General features: G+C 53.6%; 1 protein-coding gene and 1 long non-coding RNA gene across 2 annotated transcripts; one reads left to right on the top strand and one right to left on the bottom strand.

Annotated features, from left to right (window-relative positions):
• Positions 1–1634: 1634 nt before the first annotated feature.
• LOC138924577 (uncharacterized) lies at positions 1635–8825 on the bottom strand. The gene is made up of 2 exons (XR_011439533.1): positions 6844–8825; positions 1635–5440 (listed from the first exon to the last, which is right to left on the bottom strand). It is a non-coding gene; the product is annotated as an uncharacterized lncRNA (long non-coding RNA).
• Positions 8826–12510: 3685 nt separating this feature from the next.
• On the top strand, positions 12511–17465 carry NPPC (natriuretic peptide C). The gene is made up of 3 exons (XM_023642559.2): positions 12511–12759; positions 13227–13537; positions 16973–17465. Exons 1-2 carry the CDS (start codon positions 12670–12672, stop codon positions 13515–13517), a joined length of 381 nt encoding a protein of 126 aa, XP_023498327.2. The 5' UTR covers positions 12511–12669; the 3' UTR covers positions 13518–13537; positions 16973–17465.
• Positions 17466–18706: the final 1241 nt, after the last annotated feature.

Below are 18706 nucleotides of genomic sequence, written 5' to 3'. Positions count from 1 at the left end.
CAGGTTGTCTTCTTCACATCCATTGCTATCATTGTATTTTCTGTGTCATAACGATCCATTTTTTTGGAATGCTTTGGGAAATAGACAAGAAAAAGGATTTCAAGAATTTTCTGGTCAACCTTATCTTAACATGAAAAAATCTTACATATTAACCTGGGGATGCAGCACAGGTTACATAGTAGTCAGAAAAAAACTATTTTCATTTTTTTTTTGTTAGAATAAAATAAAATTAAAACTTTCACAATTTTTTTAACATTATAATGCTTGGTGCCTGTTTGGGGTACTGGGACTCTGGGAAGCTGATCCCCCACCAGCCCCTGGGCTGCAGGGGAGCAAATTGCTTTCTGTGGGACAGTCAACTGTCCTTAGGTACTGCTCCAGATTCAGCTGGCTTCAGAATGATGGAACTCAGAGACTGAATGCCCAGCTCTAGGCTGACCACCTTATGCACTACAGGAAAGAGATTTGTTTCTTGCTGGCTCTGGGTAGAAAAAAATCCCTGGAGTTCTTTAATGGGCCTGGCTTGGGTCATATGCCCATCACTGCATCAGTCATTACCAAGAGGATGCAGCTTGCCATAGACAATTACTTTTTGTTGTTGTTGTTGTTGTTGTTTTGAGGAAGATTAGCCCTGATGTAACTGCTGCCAATCTCCCTCTTTTTGCTGAGGAAAACTGGCCCTGAGCTAACATCCATGTCCATCTTCCTCTACTTCATAAGTGGGATGCCTGCCACAGCATGGCTTGCCAAGCAGTGCCATATCCGCACCCGGGATCCGAACCGGTGAACTCTGAGCTGCCAAAGCGGAACGTGCGCACTTAACCGCTGCGCCACCGGGCCGGCTCCAACAACTGTTGTTCTTCAATTCACAGCACTCGGTTCCCTCCTCCTTTTGGTAACAGTAATGAAATTTCCTTCGGAGACTCATCCTTTCCTTATTCCCCAGGGTTCTGTTGGGGCTGTCAATCTCCATACCCCACCTGTTGGCACCAGAGATGGGTACTTGAGCTAAAATTGGCCAGTCTAAGGAAATCCATTTTCCTGGCCACTGTGATTGTGGACTCAAGTCAAACAGGACCAGTTAGTCCTTCTGTAAGATTCTGCCTAGACATCAGAGGAAGATATCTGAGGGCATCTCCCTCCTCTGGCACGTGGAGAAAGACCCCTGCAGTAGGAGAGAATACAGTCACTACAGAGGCAGAGAAGAGTTATGGGGAGAAAAAGGGAGGCTTGACATCATTCGAATTACCGTCCCTGGTTGTCATTCGGTAATAGCCCTCTTCTCTGGACTTCCCAGTTATAGAAACAATAAAGGCCCCTATAGGTAGAGTTGGGTTTCTGTCATCCAAACTGGCGGATCCCGGGCCGCCGAAGCGGAACGTGCGCACTTAACCGCTGCGCCACCGAGAATAGCCCTATTTCTAAGTGCCCACAAAATATTTATAAAAAATAACATATAGTCAGGTACAAAGAAAATCTCAGAAAGTTCAAATCGCAGAAATAGTATAAGTTCTAGTCTCTGACCACAATAAAATGAACAATCCCTATGTTTAAATGAAAATAAGATACAACTAATTAAAATTCATTTTATAAAAGTTTATAAAGTAGTAATAACATTTATATGGAAAAACAACTGTTCAGGAAATTTTTTTATTTTGAGGCAAAACCAGGGAAATACTACCAGTCTGTAAAACATATGTGGCAGTTGTCAAAACTTTATGGTAGAGCAGATGTGAACATATTTATTTGAGTTTAATATATAACAAGTTGAGCAAAAATTTTAAAATGATGAAAGAAATAGTATCACTACGTTTATATGGGAAATGGGTAATAATAACAGGTGAATAGCAAATCCTTACTCAGACCATTTACCACAGAACATTCCAGAGAGGTTAAAGTTAAATACACACACACACCATTAAAAAAAAAACCCACAACAGAAGAATATAGCAATGTATGTTCACCCAGTCTGCTGAGACACTGCTGTCAGGACAAATTGTGGGTTTCGGAGCAGACAGACCTCTGAGTTTGGGTCCCACCTGAGATGCTTACTCAAATATTTAACATCTCTGAGCTCAGTTTCCTATCTGCACAACGTAGGTAAAAATACCCAATTCACAAGAATCGAAAGCACTTTGTGGTCCACAGTTTTCGCCTCTTCGTAGATTTCCCAGGCTGGATGCTGCAGATGCAGTGCGGTACCTCTGGGAACAGATGGCCCCTCGGGAGAAAGACCTGAGTCAAGTTTAACTGTCCAAGCATGTCATTAAAAAAACCACGGGAGGCTATAAGAATATAATGCATTTTTAAAATTTGTAAACATCTGTATATAAACACAAAGAAAAGCGATGGAGTGAAAGAACACTTCACTGTAAATATGAAAAATAACATCAAAATATTAACAAACTGATAAAAATATTTAAGAAAATCCTTAGAAATTAAAGGAAGACAACTTAAGGCAACTATGAGGGTCTCTGACAAATACAAATAAAGATGTAGCATGAACAGAGAAGCTGGAAGAAAGTACATTAAACATATAGCAGGTCATGCCCATCGGCCCAGAGCTGATAAAGAGATACCACAGAGCGCTCACATCCTCAGAGCTCTCAACCAGCAATTCCTCTGACTGAAGAAAGAAAGACAGAGAGGAAAGGAGGGAAGGAAGGAAGGACAAAAGGAAGGGAAAGAGGGAGGAAGGAGAAAGAAAAGAGAAAAACTATGTTCACGGAGATTTTTCTTTTTAAAGGAATTTTTCTTTTAAATATTTCATTTTTCCTTTTTCTCTCCAAAGCCCCTCGGTGCATAGTTGTATATTTTTAGTTGTGGGTCCTTCCGGTTGTGGCATGTAGAACGCCACCTCAGCGTGGCCTGATGAGCAGCGCCATGTCTGCGCCCAGGATCCGAGCCAGCGAAACCCCAGGGCACCGAAGCGGAGTGCGTGATAGTAACCACTCAGCCACGGGGCCGGCCCCCAACAGAGATGTTTTTACCTGTATAAATTTGTAAACACACAACCCTTAAAACAGTCCAAATCCTGGCACAAATTTTGCCTCAAGGATCTGGAAATCTGCCAGAGTACTAGGCAGGTCATGCTATATTGGTGGAAGTATTTGTACATTTTCCTGTTAGTTTGACAACTCTGTTGATCTTGCACTGCAACACTGGGTGAATATTCTATACAAAAAAGAAAGATTGAGTAAACAAACAATGTTCATCATTCTACCCAGATAAGCTTGACGTGGCCCAGGTCATCTCAAGGCTGGATTCTTAGGCCTCAGCCAGAGGTTTCCAACCAAGTGAGAGCAGGAGTGTGGAGGACTGAGGCCCCGCAGGGCCAGCAGCAGGGGCTCCTCCCAGAGGACACAGCTGCCTGAGGGCTCCTGACCTGAAGAGGAGAGGCCTGGGGAGCGGCTTATCACATGAGCTCGTGTGAAAGCCCCACGCCTCCAGGTCTCCGGGGAACATTTGCCGTGCCTTTCCTGTCACCACCCAGCTCTGCCCTGTGCCCATGAGCTCATTGCTGCAGGGCAAGTCCTCTGGGCTCAGATAACTGCCGGGGGCAACTCCTTTCCCAGCCTCCAGCCCCTGCCCTGTGCCCCCAGGAGACACAGAGCCGCCCTGACCCCCTCTGTGGTTCCCCACAGAACAGACTTGTGTGAGCTCAGCCCAAGTCCTGGGAAGTGAACGGGCTCTCTCACCCCAGCCCTGCCCCCATCTCCACCTTGCCTTGGCCTGGGGACTGCTCAGCCACCGTGACCAGGCAGACGCCACCTGGACTCCAGGCCCTGCCCATGTCTGAGCTACCGTCTTGTGTCTGTCTCGGTCCCAGACTCTGCAGCCGCCCTGGGCCCAGCTGCCGCCTCCCAAGTGGATGTCAGCCAGAGGAGAGCTTGGGGGAGGGGAGTTGGAAGCTGAGGGGATCCCACCCCAAGGCAGAGATGGGGCTCTTTCCCTGGCAGCCTCTGGGGGCCCAGGTTGGCCGGTGTGGGGAGGGTTTCTCCAGGTGGATGAGAGCTGGTTCATTCATTCCATCTTACACGGGAGGGACTCACTCTGTGCCAGGCTCCCAGCCACCCAGAATTCAAGGTGAGTCTCAGGACTCTTTCTTTTAAGAACAATTGAAGAGAGACTCCTCCCTTCCCCCCATGTATGTCACCCTTGCACTTTCAGAACCCTGTCCCAGCCAGCTCTGGCCCCAGGCCACCTAATTCCTGCTGGCCACCAGAGAGGGCTGGCTTCCTGACACTAGAACGCTCCATCTACTCAAACCTTATGACCACAACGTTCCAAACCCACCCGGCTCTGTCCTTTCCAGACCTCCCAGAAATTAAAGTAGGAGAGAATGGGGAGAGGGGACAGTGTGGTCCCAGGGAGATGGCTGCTGACAGACATGACAAAGGCCCCAGAACTCTGAGCACCCCCACCCCGCAAATGGCCATGGTGGCAGAGGAGCTGTGTCCATTCCCCTGCCAAGCCACACACCACATTCCCACGGGAGCCCGCTCTGCGCAGAGTGGAGACAGCTGTTTCTCTCAGCAGATGTTCTTGAGGCAAGCAGGGGCGCCTGCTCCAGCCCGATCCCCATGACTCACTGGAGCTCAGGCAGCTCGCCCCTCGGGCCCAAGCAGCCTGAGAGCCCGGTGTGTGGCTGAGGGCAGATCGGGCAGCCTCCACAGCCCTGTCTGCAAAATGGGGCAGCTGGTGGCTTCACCAGCACCCTCCTTCTGTGACAGCAGAGGATGACTCTGTTCCTGCTGCCCCCTGAGGCCTATTGCAATGCCAGCCTTCAGTCCTTGTGCATTTATTAAGCACCTACTGTGTGGCAGGCAGTGTGCAAAGAGCTGGGGCTATTGAGATAGACGCAGGAGTTCCCCGAGAAGCTGACAGAAGGAGAGAAGGAAGCCCTAGTGGTATTAAGGCTGTGACAGTGACATGCTCAGGGGGCTGTGGGACTCCAGGGCTGGGGCCTCTGCTGTCTGAGCTGAACCTGAGGAGAAGACTGTGGGAACCGACAGGCCCAGGACGAGCCTCAGTGTTCAGCAGAGTCATCACTCCAGAAGATTCACAGGCCATCCCACTTCATTTCAGGTCCAGGACCAGATGAACACTCAAGGGGACAAGGAGAAGGCAACATGCCAAGGTCCAGGAGGGGCCTAGCACCTGGGGCTTTGAGGCCAGGATGTCCAGAGTATGATGCCTAATCCCTGAGTCCGGGTTCCCTTGATGTAGAGGGAAGGGGCAGAACCTGCCGTCTGGGCTCCTCCATCTGGGCACTGGTCTCTGGAGCCAGGCGTCCAGCATGCAGCCTCCCAGGCCTCCCACCACCATTCCCAGCGCAGCCACCACCCAGCTTTCCGGATTTTCTCATAACACATCACTCACCACATTGTGTTTCTCTTAGCTCCGTGAAGCCTGTTCTGCTTGAGAAACACATTTGGATCTAATGGGGCAAGAAGGTGCTGAAGTTAGAAATATTTGCTTAATTTAGTAATACGTATGAGCATATGTCACATTCATTTTACCGAAGTTAACTCTCCCCTACCAGGCTGTGAGCGAGGGTCAGGAACTGTCTAACTCTATGGAACCGGTGTGGTATTTTTAATCGTCCCATAAAATAATTTAAAAAGAGATTTTTCACGACAACATGACCAGCACAGTCAGCCTGGACCTGATCATCGAACATTGTCCTGACGATTTGCTTTGCTCTTTCCATGGGGAACCACTCGGTCTCTCCTAATTGTGCTTCTCTTGGTGTTGTCCACTTTGCCCTCCATCCATCACTGATGGTGTGGGACAAAGGCCGGGACCCCCGCTGATGTCCTCACCCTCACACCCACACACCAGGGGCTGTCTGTGGGAGCCTTGGGGCTCTGGCAGACTGCTTGTTCCAAGAATGCAATGTTGGAGAGTCAAGCAGCAGGCAGCGAGGGCGTGGGTTTCTCTGGGGATCATTCAGGGTGCTTACCGTAAGCAACAGACCTGCCTCTGGCCAAACAAAGTAGAAAAGGAATTTATTAAAAGGGCATTGGGCAGTCGAGAAGATTGGGAAACAACCCATGCAGGACCAACGGGGATGGTGAGGCCCTCAGCACTGTCCCCGCCACCAACATTGATGATAACACTGTGTGGATGACAACCCTGACACAGGACAGTGGATGCTACCGCCACTGCCACTGTGCCCTAGGAACTGCTCTTGAAGTGTGACTAAGACGTTCCTCGTGGCCCTGGCTTCTCCGAGACAACGGCTCCCAATGTAAAACCTAGGGCTGGCGCATCTCACTGGGGAGGGGTCCAGGTCACACACCCACGCGCCAACTGCAGGGGAGGCCATGCAAGCAAGCATTTGGCGTTTCAGCTTCTCCAGGGGCCTGAGAAGCCAGCCAGCAAAAACCAACTGACATGTGCCCACTACACACAGAGAGTGCCCCTCTTCCTTATCACCTCCATGGGGCCTGAGATCCTGAATCGGCTGCTTGATAGGAGGTACTGAACCTTACTGAACTCTAATCTGGGGGCTCCTCTCTTAAATTATTTCATCCGAGGCAAAGCAGGCCATCATTTGGGAAGAAGGACCCTGGTTCTCCTTACCCAGCCTGCACTGGGACGCAGAGACTTTCCCAGGCAATCCAGGAGAAAATGGTGAGTGACGCTGCACATTGGGCCCAGAAGTAATGGTGGTTTTCAAACAATTTACGGGCTTTGGGCTTAAAAGTATTTTCCAATCCCTGTGGAGCCCAGATTGCGGGGTATGTTCCCTCCAGCCCTCGTTAGCATCTGGCTAGATCATGCCTCTCTCTTGCTAGTGTTTTCTGGTCATTCTCATTTTAGAAATTGACTCCTCACCAGAAAGCAGTTGGTGATCACACACTCACGGGGCAGAAATCTGCAGGGGAGTTTCTGGCTTGGAAAACCCAGAGACGTGGCTTCTTGAGCTGAGTGGTGGGCCTGGATCCTGGCAGGCCCGTCCCATGATCCCTTCTGTGAAGGTGCCAAGTTAAGGGGCTTTTGTAAGACACTCGGGTCCCCTCTGTCCTTAGGGAGAAGCCCCCTTCCTTGAAGACTGTGACCTCCAACAAATCTGAAACATGGTCTTCCAAACCACACAACAGTCTCCTCTAGGTCCACACCAAGAAGGTGGGCTCAGTGCAGGGACCCCCAGAGCAGCAAGAAGCAGCTCCCGGCTTGGAAAAGCTCCATATGACCAATGTTTTACAAGAGCCCAGCCAAGGCAGGCCCGGTCCCCAAGGCACAGAGCCTGGCAGCAGATCCATTCCTTCTGCAAACATCTGGTGCATGCTCCACGCTGAGGTCGGGATGCTGAACCGTCTTCTGCTGGGAAGGCCCCTCTCCCTCACAAGCCTGCTCACTTTCTCAGGGTTCAGGCCACAGCCTCTACTCCCTCACCTGCCTGTTGATAGCCATGTGGGGAGCAGTTGTTCCCCCCAGGGAACTGAGCCTATCTTTTATTTTTTAAAAGGGGAAACAAAAAAAAAAAAAAAGGAGGGATAAACTCTGACGTCATGGGGCTGCGTAGGACAGCGGGGTTGGAGGCCATCTGGAGCAGGTGCTGGCAGGGCCCCTGGGAAAGGGGAAGGAGGGCAGCTGGCTCATCAGGTGGGGGTGTCCTGGGGTCAGACAAAGCCCTCATGGCATGATGAGGTTAAGCTTTCCTGGAATTTCTGGCCTGGGAAAGAAGGATGACGCTTCCTTGGCCTCCAGCTCTTCTTCTAAGGCCAGGCCCCGTAGGTGGAGGACTCCCAGAGGAGGCACCGAACTCAAGGAGACCCCGCCAAGCCATGGCCTCTGTGTCCTCTGTGGCTCCCTACCACCAAATGGTCCTGGGGAGTGCCATGAGTACGGGGTCCTCCCTCCAGGGAGGGTGTATGTTCCTGCGGTGACATTCAGATCCCCTTTCTGCCCCAGCTGCTTCCTCCTGCCTTCGCCCAGGGGTCGGAAGCCTCTCATCGGGCCTCTTGATTCACTCTGCCCCGGTCCAGGAGGCAAGGATCGCTTTTTCCCAATTACAGGTGGTGAAACCGAAGGCCCGGGGCAGTGCTGGAACGTGGCCCGGGTCCCGCTGCAGTTCCCCTGCGTGGCCTCCACAGATCTGCTCACCGCCTGTTCAGTGTCCTCTCTGGGAAGTTATGCAGCTGGAAGAAGGCCTCTGGGATGCAATAATTGCGGAGAAAACAGATGGGCTCCCGAGCAATCCTCCCCTCCTCCGTGCACCTGAGAAGCCTCCCGCTCGCCCCACGGCCAGGAGGGGGCGCTGTTCCGCAGGGACTGGTTCCCACCTCCTGGGAGGAGAGCTGGACGAACCGGTCTTGGCCCCTCCTCCCCAAGTCGTCTCCTCCGACCCCCCAAGCCCTTCTGCACACCTTTCTCACCCGAGGTGTCCTCATCCAAGCCCAGTCTCGTCTTCCGTAGGGTCCTGCTAACTGGACATCGACTGTCCCAAGGAAGGGCCAGTCCGCGGTAGGCAGGAGAGTCTTACCTTGCCCTTCTTGGAGGAGAGGAAGGAGGCAAGAAGGGCCCACAAGAATGGGGTCTTTTCTCTCCACGTCCTCACCTTTCAGAGACCCAGGAGGGAGAAGGGGGTCTCAGCGATGCGACTCTGATGCCTGGGGCTTGGCACGCTTCAGCCTGGCTCTGACCTTCCCCACTCCCTGCTCCCTCTCCATGTCCCCCCGAAACTCAGCACTTTCCCTCGGCCTCATCTTTCATATCCTCCCCCAAGTTTGCCTGCGGCCCCCAAACCCCCAAGAGCATAATGGGCTCCCACCCTCGGGAGACAAGCCCCTCCTCCTATCAACTACCCTCTTTCCTTAGGTCTGGGCATGCGCGGTTCTGCAACACGGCTGCCCTCCAGCTTACGTAGGTTTCACTGGGTTGCTGTTTGGCGAGGCTTCTCAATTCGATTGTTTTTCTTTTCCCGCAGCTCTGGAAGCCCGAGGGCATTCCCCCATTAGCCCAAAGGGGGTCGCTCTGTTTTGCATCTAGGTTTGCCTCCTTTTTCTCTTCTCTCCGCCTGCCTGCGGGTCTCCTTTCCCCGCTCAGCTCAGACTTTCCTTCTCCGGGAAGCCCGCCCTGCTAGGCCAAGCTGGGGCAGCTGCCCTCCCTCCCTGCCGTTGTCCTTTTCCGCCTACAAAGCTGGAGCCTGTTTCCTGGGGGTTCTTCCTCTCGGGATGGAACTCCACAGGCTGCGTGGATGCTCAGGGGATACTTGGGGAATCAATGGATGGATAAGTGACAAATGACAGATTCCCTACAGAATGGCCAGGCTCCTGGCGCCCAGTGGGAGCAGAAGAGGCAGACCTCTGGATGGAAAGGCAGGAAGAAGGGACCTGAGTCCGCAGTCTAGGCCCAGGAGGGAGAGAGAGCCTCCTCTGCAGCTTCCTGTGCAAGGAAAGCATGGGGCGGTAAAATTCTTACGGCCCAAGGGGTGTTGTCTGCTCGCTGCAAGATCTGCCAATAGTCAGGAGGCAAGGTGGTAGGAGAGAAAGGGTTTCTTTACTACAGCTTGCTAGTAAAAGGGAAAACAGCCGACTCCTGTCCAAAGAACTAGCTTACAGAACAAAGCCTACAGGCCAGTTATATACGGGGCTGGTCTCTGGGTGGGGCAGACATCTAGTTCCCGTCCCTGACAGTCCTTTGTTTTACTGGATATGCATCAGACAATGGAGCAATGCCCTACACCCTGATCTCTCAGTTGTCATGGATGATGGCTATCAGCATAGGCTGTCTGCCCAGGGGTCATCACATTCCTAAGGAACTCAAAGGAACAAAGTTATCATCTTAAAGCAGCTGGGAGGGGCCACGAGATCTACAGAGCTTGTTTGCGCTGGTTAATCAGAGGTCACTCGAAGTTACAATATGGTTTCTTTTCTACAATATGGCTTCCCTTATGACAACCTTGTGTTGAGCCGGTATCAAAACCATCCATCACCAAGGCAGTCATGTGCTGACAGCCTCTTTTCCTGAAGGGCCAGTCCTCCCACTTCTCCCCACCACACCTCCAGGCCCCACTTAACAGGAGCAGCTCCACGGCCCGCCCTTGGGAAGCCTCACTCTGCAATGAACTCTTCCAGCATCTGGTCTGTCTCCAAATGACCCCAGCCCAGTGGTCAGAAGTGGGGGCTCCCAGAAGATTCTTCTTCCAAAAAGAGAAAGTAGAGTCCAAAATGTTGGCTCTGTCCATACTGGGGAGGGAGTGGGGTCGGTTTGTGGAATTTGGTCTCAAAGTTCAAAGAGAGGGGAGACCTAAATAGCTACCTGGCTGTCGCCAAGTACATCCAAGGGACACAGAAGGAGGAAGCAGCTGCCTACAGACATTCAGACAGAAGGAGTGACCATGGAGCACCAGAGGCTTCCAACCTGTCCCTCACAAGAAGTTTCAGAGAAAGTAGCTGTTGCCCACTGGAAACCAGCCCAGTGCCTGGCTCTAGAGTCATCCGTCCTGCTCCTTAAACCAGTAGAAATAAAGCAAGTCTCAGAGAAGTTCCAGATTGGTGACATTCCTTTTTGTCCAGTAGGCAGAGGGATGAGGGACCTTCCATCACTTACCTAGAGACCCCTCCCTCTTTTCCCTTCTTGCTTCCCTTTCTTTCTCCCCAAATGAAAGAGTGGTGCCACTCTATCAGTGTTACCATAAAGAGGCAATCCGGGGGGCTGCATGGAGGTGGTGAATCAACTCACCAGAACTCACAAAAGATGACCTGTTGATGTCTGGATCCTCTTCAAGATCCGGTGACTCTGCTACCCCAAACTCAGTCCTTAGGTGGAGGTTATTTCCTAATCAAAGGGACTTAGGGCACAGTTGGTCTGCAGTTTCCGACTCCGAGTGCCAGGGTGGGAAGGAGAGAGCCCAGAGCAGAGAGCAGATGGTGGCTCCCTTGCCTCCCAGCTCTGGACCCAGGCTCTGCTGTGTGAGTGACACCAGATTCTCCTGGCTCCTCTTGACTCCAGTCGCCCTCCTGCCTCGGGCGAAGCTTCCTCTCCCTGAAAAAGCTCATGCAGGCGCCTGCATCCGGCTGCGTCATCTTGGTGCCTGGGGACCACCACTGCGCCGGTTCCCAGCTGTCCACCCGAGTCCTGCTGGGTGGCAGCAAGTTCACAGATTCCTGCACCTAACTCAATTCCCAAGAATTGGGAATGGGGTGCCAGGCTCTCCATCTCCATGGCCCGAAGGGACTCCTCAGAGCCTGAGGGATTGAGATGCCCTGCCCAAGGAGAGGGATACGTGGCCGTGTCCCCACAGCTACAGGGGGACCTCCCTACAGCCGAAAAGGTGAAGGCGACCACCTGTCACGGCTCACAGAAGCCAGACTGGGCTCGGGGCTAAGTCAAGCTCCCTCCCCAGCCAGTGCGGGTGCACAGGACACTGGAGCCGACCAGCCCCACGCTGCGGATCCTCGCGTGGGTGCAGACAGAATCAGTCGTACACACGTCTGTGCAGAAGGAAGCCACCCGCCCGGTCGGATCGGGGGACGTTCTGTGCGGACGACGCAGGCTGAGCGCGCTTAGAGCCACAGTGGCGGAGACATGTGCGGTGGCCACCGCACACCCGCATGGGCACCCGTATCTCGGGCCTGACCTGTGGATCACCTCCTTCGCGTTTTGCTCTCAAACACACCCTCAGGCGAAAGGCTTGAGCTCTCCGGTATAGGACTTGCGCTCCCCCCTGCGGCCCCGGGCGAACCTCGCTCTCCCAGCGTCTCCTGCCCGGACCTCCCGCCCCAGCCTCTGCCTCCCCAACCTAAAGGCTCAGGTGCGGTCTGAGCTCCCGCCCCAGCCAGCGAGAGAAAGGAGGAGCCGTAGTGCCAGGCCTGCGCCTGTCAGGTGCCCAGGGAAGAGTTTGGCAACAAAGATCTGCGTGGATTTCGGGGTGTGCCAACTTTCTGGCTGTGTGACTTTGGGTAATTGACTTCATTCCTCTGAGCCTGTCTTTGCACCTGCAAAGAGGGAAACGGGGGGCTGGCCCCGTGGCCGAGTGGTTAAGTTCGCGCGCTCCGCTGCAGGCGGCCCAGTGTTTCGTCGGTTCGAATCCTGGGCGCGGACATGGCACTGCTCGTCAGACCACGCTGAGGCAGCGTCCCACATGCCACAACTAGAGGAACCCACAACGAAGAATACACAACTATGTACCGGGGTGCTTTGGGGAGAAAGAGGAAAAAATAAAAAAATCTTTAAAAAAAAAAAAAGAGGGAAACGGATCCCTTCCAGAGAGAGCGCTTGTGCGCAAGGCATCCAGAGCCCCAACGCTTGGCAAGCACGGGCGCGCGCTCGCTGCAAATGAAGTTCCCTTGTGCGCGCGGCTTTGCAGCTCAGAGTGCAGCCGGGAGAGAGCCAGCCGAACCGCGGGATCCCTCGCGGGTGGGATGAGGGTGGGGGCAGAGGGGGAGCCCCCGCGGCCCCCTCCCAGCCCTCGGCGCGCGTGCCATTGGCCCGGGCAGCCCAGTGGGCGGGAGGATGACATCAGCGGCAGGTTGGATTATAAAGGCGCGAGCGGAGCCGCGGGCTCAGAGCGCACCCAGCCGGCGCCGCGCAGCACTGGGACCCGCGCCTGCACCGCAGTCCGGCCAGCCTGCTCCGCGCCCGCCTGCTGCTCTGCCCGCCAGCCCCGCGTGCCCTCGCTGCCGCCGGTCTGCGCCCCTCGACCCTACGGGCACCATGCACCTCTCCCAGCTGCTGGCCTGCGCCCTGCTGCTCACGCTGCTCTCGCTCCGGCCCTCTGAAGCCAAGCCCGGGGCGCCGCCGAAGGTGGGTGCTGTCGCGGGGACATGGAGACCGTGAGGGGCTGTGGGAGAGCTGGGGATGTAGGAGGATGCGGCGCGCCGGAGCGAGCAGAGAGGGCGGGAAGGCGGCGCTCTTCCCTGAGATATGCGCAGGTGAGAGCCGGGAGCCTCGAAGCCCGGACTCCGGGGTCTCCGTCTCCAGCTGCGGAGAACGTCGACAAATGCGCAACCCCTACCCCAGTGTGGCCAGCCGGGCAAGGGACATCGCAGGGGAGCGGGGGCAAGGATCTCCCCGAAGGAGCGGACAACGGCGGCCGCGCGGCAGGTGGATACAGGGCCGAGCTGTTCTGGCATCGGTGGGCGCGCTCAGGGCTCGGAAGGGAGAAACCGCGCTGGCGGGCGGGCGCGTCCGGCTGGAGCATCAGGGGCCCAGCAAAGTCCCCCGCGCTGCCGCCGTGCGTCCCTTCACCCACGCGCTCTTTTCCTCCACAGGTCCCGCGAACTCCGCCGGGGGAGGAGCTGGCCGAGCCCCAGGCTGCGGGCGGTGGACAGAAGAAGGGCGACAAGACCCCTGGAGGCGGCGGCGCCAACCTCAAGGGCGACCGGTCTCGACTGCTCCGGGACCTGCGCGTGGACACCAAGTCGCGGGGGGCGTGGGCCCGCCTTCTGCACGAGCACCCCAACGCGCGCAAATACAAAGGAGGCAACAAGAAGGGCTTGTCCAAGGGCTGCTTCGGCCTCAAGCTGGACCGGATCGGCTCCATGAGCGGCCTGGGATGTTAGAGCGGCGACCCCTGGCGGCGGTGAGTACCACCAACCCTGGCCGCCGGGCGCTCCCTCACGCCCAGCTTCCCCGCGGCTCCTGCCAGAACCAACCAGATCCCCCGCCCGCAGGCCCGTTCCTCTCTGGTCCCCTGGCCCTGGGACCGTTCCACCTCCCAGCCGACCTTTGGAGGGGAGCCAGAGGATCTGGGCTCGAGATAGAATGTGCGTGCTAGGCATTTGCCCCCAAACCCATTTATCTTCCCATTTTACAGATAGGAAAAGTGAGGGATAAAGTGGTCAGGGACCTTTGGCAAGGTCAGAAATGTCTCAGCATGGATGAACCCACCTGGCTTCCTCTGGAAAAGCAGAGATAGCTTGGTGGGGTCCCACTCTCCCCAAGACCACGAGGGAACCAGCAGCACTGGCTCCCATCCCCAATTGGGGGGCTTGAGGGGAGACTGGGTTGGTGGAAGCAGAGGAGGAAGGGTGTGCACAGAAGCCAGGGTAAGTTTATCTGCCAGCCACTGCATCATGGGGCCTGGGCAGTAGGCAGCCCAGAGGTCAGGACGGCTTCCTGGGTCTGTTGTCCCTGAAGTGGGACAGACTTGGAAGCGTACCTGGCCTCTCACAGTGGAGAGAATACCCCTTTGTTGGCATCACCAGGGAGCTCTTCTGCCCCAGAACATTCTGATTCTCCTCCCTCGTCTCAACTGTGGCTGTGGACAAACTGGTCTGTCCAGGGTCCTGATGCTGCTGCACCCGTGCGACTCCGGGATCAGACCTCAGTGTTTGTGGCACTCTTTCAGGGCAAGAAAAAGGAACTAAAATAAATCTTACTTCTTGCCCCCAACCTTGAACTCAGCATGCCCCAAACTGAGCTCCTCACCAACCTCCCCACCCCCATCATTCCGGGGCTCCCTCTTTCTAGCATGGCCTGCTTGTCCTCCACCAGGACTGGAAAACCACATGCTACCTTCAGCCCCTGCCAGGTGTCGCATCCCGGCCATGTCCTGCCGCATGGGTCCCCCTCCTCTCCATTCCTGCTGCCCACCAGTGCCCGTGGAAAAACAACATCCCAACCTCAGAAATGGGCATTCAGGTGCTTTAGGATCTGACCCCAGCCTTTTCCTGCAGCCCCATCCCACGCCTGTCTGTCCCACTCCAGGCCATAGGGAAGCTGCTCTCTCTCCCAAACAGCTTTATCAGTGTCCACGCTGTCTTCCCCCAGAGGGCTCTTGTTGCCAGCGTGTTGCCTAAGCCTTTTTTACAGCATGGACCACTCTTCACCTGAGCTATAGTTGCTTGGGAACCTTGTCACCTCCCCAAATTAACTCATGAGTGACTTTAGGGCCAGGCACCAGCCTAAGGTGGTCTGGGACCCGCAGCACCCCTAAAGGGGCTCTTAAAAGGGTTTGCCAGTGACCAGAGAACCCTGTCCCACCTGGCTTAGGGGCACTCCTCTCCCACCACCCTAGGTTTTAGCTGGTGCCCCTCTTTCTGCAGCCAGGCGTGACCACGCTGTGTGTTCCTCCCCAGTTCTTCAGGGGCTTCAGTGTCTGAGAACCCGACTCACCCCTGCACAGGGAGTGATGGTTCTGGCACTTGGGGTCCCGCCTTTAGTAGCTACCACTGTAGTGGTCTTGCTCTTCTCTCCTGTCTAAACAGCAAAGAGATGGAGCCACAGGACTCGAATTTTCAGTTTGTGATTTAAGCACCAAGCTCAGACATGAGAATCTAAACAAATGTTGGCTAACCTTCTATGGATTAGTGCCTGGTACGCCCGTTCCCAGAGGCTCTGTGTTCTTGGATGTGGCTGCTTGTGGGTCCCAGGTGATGGTCCAATGGGTGGTAAGAGGTGCTGGGTACGAGGGATCCAGATGGCTAAGACTTCCCGACCCCTTTGACCGTGGAAGTCTGTCCACCTCCTAGAAGTTCTCTTAGCTGATCATCCATCTCTGATCCTTTCACCTTCTCAACCGCATCCTCCCCTCCACCCCATGAGAATGCAGAAGCTCCTTCTGTGCCTGCAGCCTTCCAGTGGAATGCCTAGGGTGTCTCACTGTCCGGGCTCAACAGAAAGAGCTTAGATTTTTCACATTAATAAAAACTCTTCTGGGCTGGCCCAGTGGCGCAGCAGTTAAGTTCACACATTCTGCTTCAGTGGCCTGGGTTCGCTGGTTCAGATCCTGGGTGCAGACCTATGCACCACTTGTCAGGCCATGCTGTGGCAGGCGTTCCACATATAAAGTAGAGGAAGATGGGCATGAATGTTAGCTCAGGGCCAGTCTTCCTCAGCAAAAAAAAAAAAAAAAAAAAAAAAAGGATTGGCAGCAGATGTTAGCTCAGGGCTAATCTTCCAAAAAAAAAACAAAAAAACACTCTTCTGAGGTCGTGGCCATTTCCTCACTCAGGAGTTGACTTTGTCTCTGAACAGCCACCATAATGACTGTCGCTGATGGTTATAGGTCTTGATTATAAAATAATAACAGAGATGATGGCGTATGGCTGATACCTGAATGAACACCTTGCCCACGGGCCCCAGGGACATCACAGATGTCTGTCATCTGTTTAAACACATGGGACAGCCAGAGGAGGGAGTTGGGGAAGAGTATCAAGCACTGAGGCCTGGGGTCCCTCTTCGTGTGCTGTCCTCTGGGAGGGCTCTGCACCATCTCAGGAGGATGCCTTCCTCTGGCCCCGGAGCACCCCCATGCCTGTGGGCGGAGACCGGGTACAGCGCTCATCCAATGACTCTAAGAACTCTCAACCCAGCAAACCCAGCGCCACCATTTTCCCGGGGCTGCTGTCAGACACCATTTCCTCTGCTTGAAGGGGACCCTTTCCGAGGCAAAGCCAGCCTGGGAAGGAGGCACTGTTTACTGAGTGGCAGCAGTGACCCAGACATTGTGCGAGGCCCCCTGCGAGGTGCCTATTATCCCATTTTATAGGTGAGGAAAGAGATACTTAAGCCACCCGGGGCCATCCAGGCAATAAATATCAGAGGTGGGACTTGAGCCCAGAATTCCCGACGACTCGGATGTTTCTCTTCCCCTGCCCTCCACTGTCACCAGACATGTAACGCCAAAGCAGAGGCGAGCACCAGACTGAGGGTTTGTGTAGTATCCAAAAAGGGAGAGGGGCGTTTTCCATTCCCTTTTCGAGTGTGGTGTCTCACCCAGCGAGTGCCGAGGGCCAGGCTGGCAGTCAGCCTGAGGGGAGGGGGGCTGGCAGACATTCTGGTTCCACCTGCTCTGGGGCAGGAAGTGCGGAGGACGTGCAGGAGACAAGATGAGGGCCTGGAAGGGCCCCTTTCCCTGGACGGGAGCCTTCATCAGGGCTGTAGGGCAAAGGTAGAGGGACGTTACTTCATGCTGCTGCAGGAACAGGAGGAAGGTTCTAGAACGGCCCTGCAGGCTGAGGTTTCTCAGCTAAGGGGCCAGAATTGAGTGTCCCGTGTCCCCTCTGTATTCCAGGATTGGGAACTTGCTCCATTGTGCTGAGGTCATCCTTGGTCATCAGCCTCCCGGCATCTGGAAGCACTTCCAACGCAATGTGGCTTTTACATTTCTTTTTTTTTTTTTTCCTGGTACTGGGAATACACAACACCAGCTGTCTTATTATTTGGGGAGGGGGGGTATGAGTTTATTGTTTGTTTTTTTTGAAAATGAAAAATAAAAAGTTATATATTATATATATATTATATACATGAAACATGCACCTACACCCACGTGATGACAAGGGACAGTTTTTAAGAGACTGACAAAACCAGCTGTAAAACATTGCTGTTTGTAAATTCATGTCATGCCTAAATGTATTTATGTTGTAAAGCTATTTATATTGTTTATAAAGAGATATTTATAAAAATTTTATTTATGTAACTAAATGAAAGAAGTCAATCATTGTAATGTTTCTGTCTTAACTAGTTGGAAAATGTAAAAAAAAGTCATTCCATGAACATCTTGAAAACTGTCTTTATTTACTCGTTTTTATTTTTAGGAATTAGTCTGAGGAAGAGGGAGAATGTGAAGAGAAGGCTTTTGCCTCTAAATAGATCTTACAGCCAGGTTTCCAATTCTGGATTAATTGGTATCAGCATCCCCTGGGAAGCTTGTTAAAAGTACAGATTCCTGGGCCGGCCGGTGGCGCAGTGGTTAAGTGCGCACGTTCTGCTTCGGCAGCCCGGGGTTCGCCGGTTCGGATCCTGGGTGTGGACATGGCCCCGCTTGGCAAGCCATGCTGTGGTAGGCGTCCCACATATAAAGGAGAAGAAGATGGGCATGGATGTTAGCTCAGGGCCAGTCTTCCTCAGCAAAAAGGAGGATTGGCAGTGGTTAGCTCAGGGCTAATCTTCCTCAAAAAAAAATAATCTTAATTAAAAAAAAAAAAAAAGGTACAGATTCCTGCCCCGACCCGCCCCCTGATCCACTGAATCTGAGTCTCCTGGGATGGGATCGGCCATGTCCAGCTTGCCGAGGTCAGGAAGCTCCAACTAGAACACCTGACAGCCGGGAAGTCAGAGGCTGGTACAATTAAAATTAACTTAATTTAATTAATTTTGAATTTAGCTGGCTGAGGGTCCTCTAAATTCTACGCCTTCTCTCTGTTATTAAAAAAAGAAAGAACTGAAAACTTCCCTTTCGTTTGGGGGAGATTTAGAAGGTTTCTGTATATCGTGCAGGATTGGTCAGGTTACCTTGCGAATCTTGGCAACTGTGTTTCACAGACCTTCTCCCGGAAGCACAGGATGGTCGTTTCTGCCCCACTGTCAATGCCACGGTCAGAGGGGCCAGAGGCAATGACCTCAGAGGAAGAGAAGATGTGATCGGGTTTCACATTCGGAAAGTGGTGAGCCTGCCAGGGCATTGTGGTTTTTCTTTTCATTTGAAGCCACTAACAATTATGGTTTCTATGCCCCATGGAGCTTGAATGTGAAATTATGGATATTTAGAATCTCTTTTCCTGAAACCAGCAGGAAACTTTAAATAATTCCAAGATAATCTTGCTGCTCCTGGGTACGGTGACACCCCTGAGCAGCCTTCACCATCTGTCTTCTGTCCTCCGTCTGGGGAAAGCAGAAACATAAAGAGCCTTTTGGGCTGGTTACAGCAGGTGGGCGCCACCTCGCTCAGGGGAATTGGGAACACTGTGGCCCCGAGGTCACGGGGTCAGTTCCAGAGGAAGATGAGCACTGGAGGAGGTGGCCGGTG

The sequence above is a fragment of the Equus caballus genome, chromosome 6, assembly GCF_041296265.1.
Source record: "Equus caballus isolate H_3958 breed thoroughbred chromosome 6, TB-T2T, whole genome shotgun sequence".
Lineage (NCBI taxonomy): Eukaryota > Metazoa > Chordata > Mammalia > Perissodactyla > Equidae > Equus > Equus caballus.
This window is presented reverse-complemented; position numbering and strand designations above follow the sequence as displayed.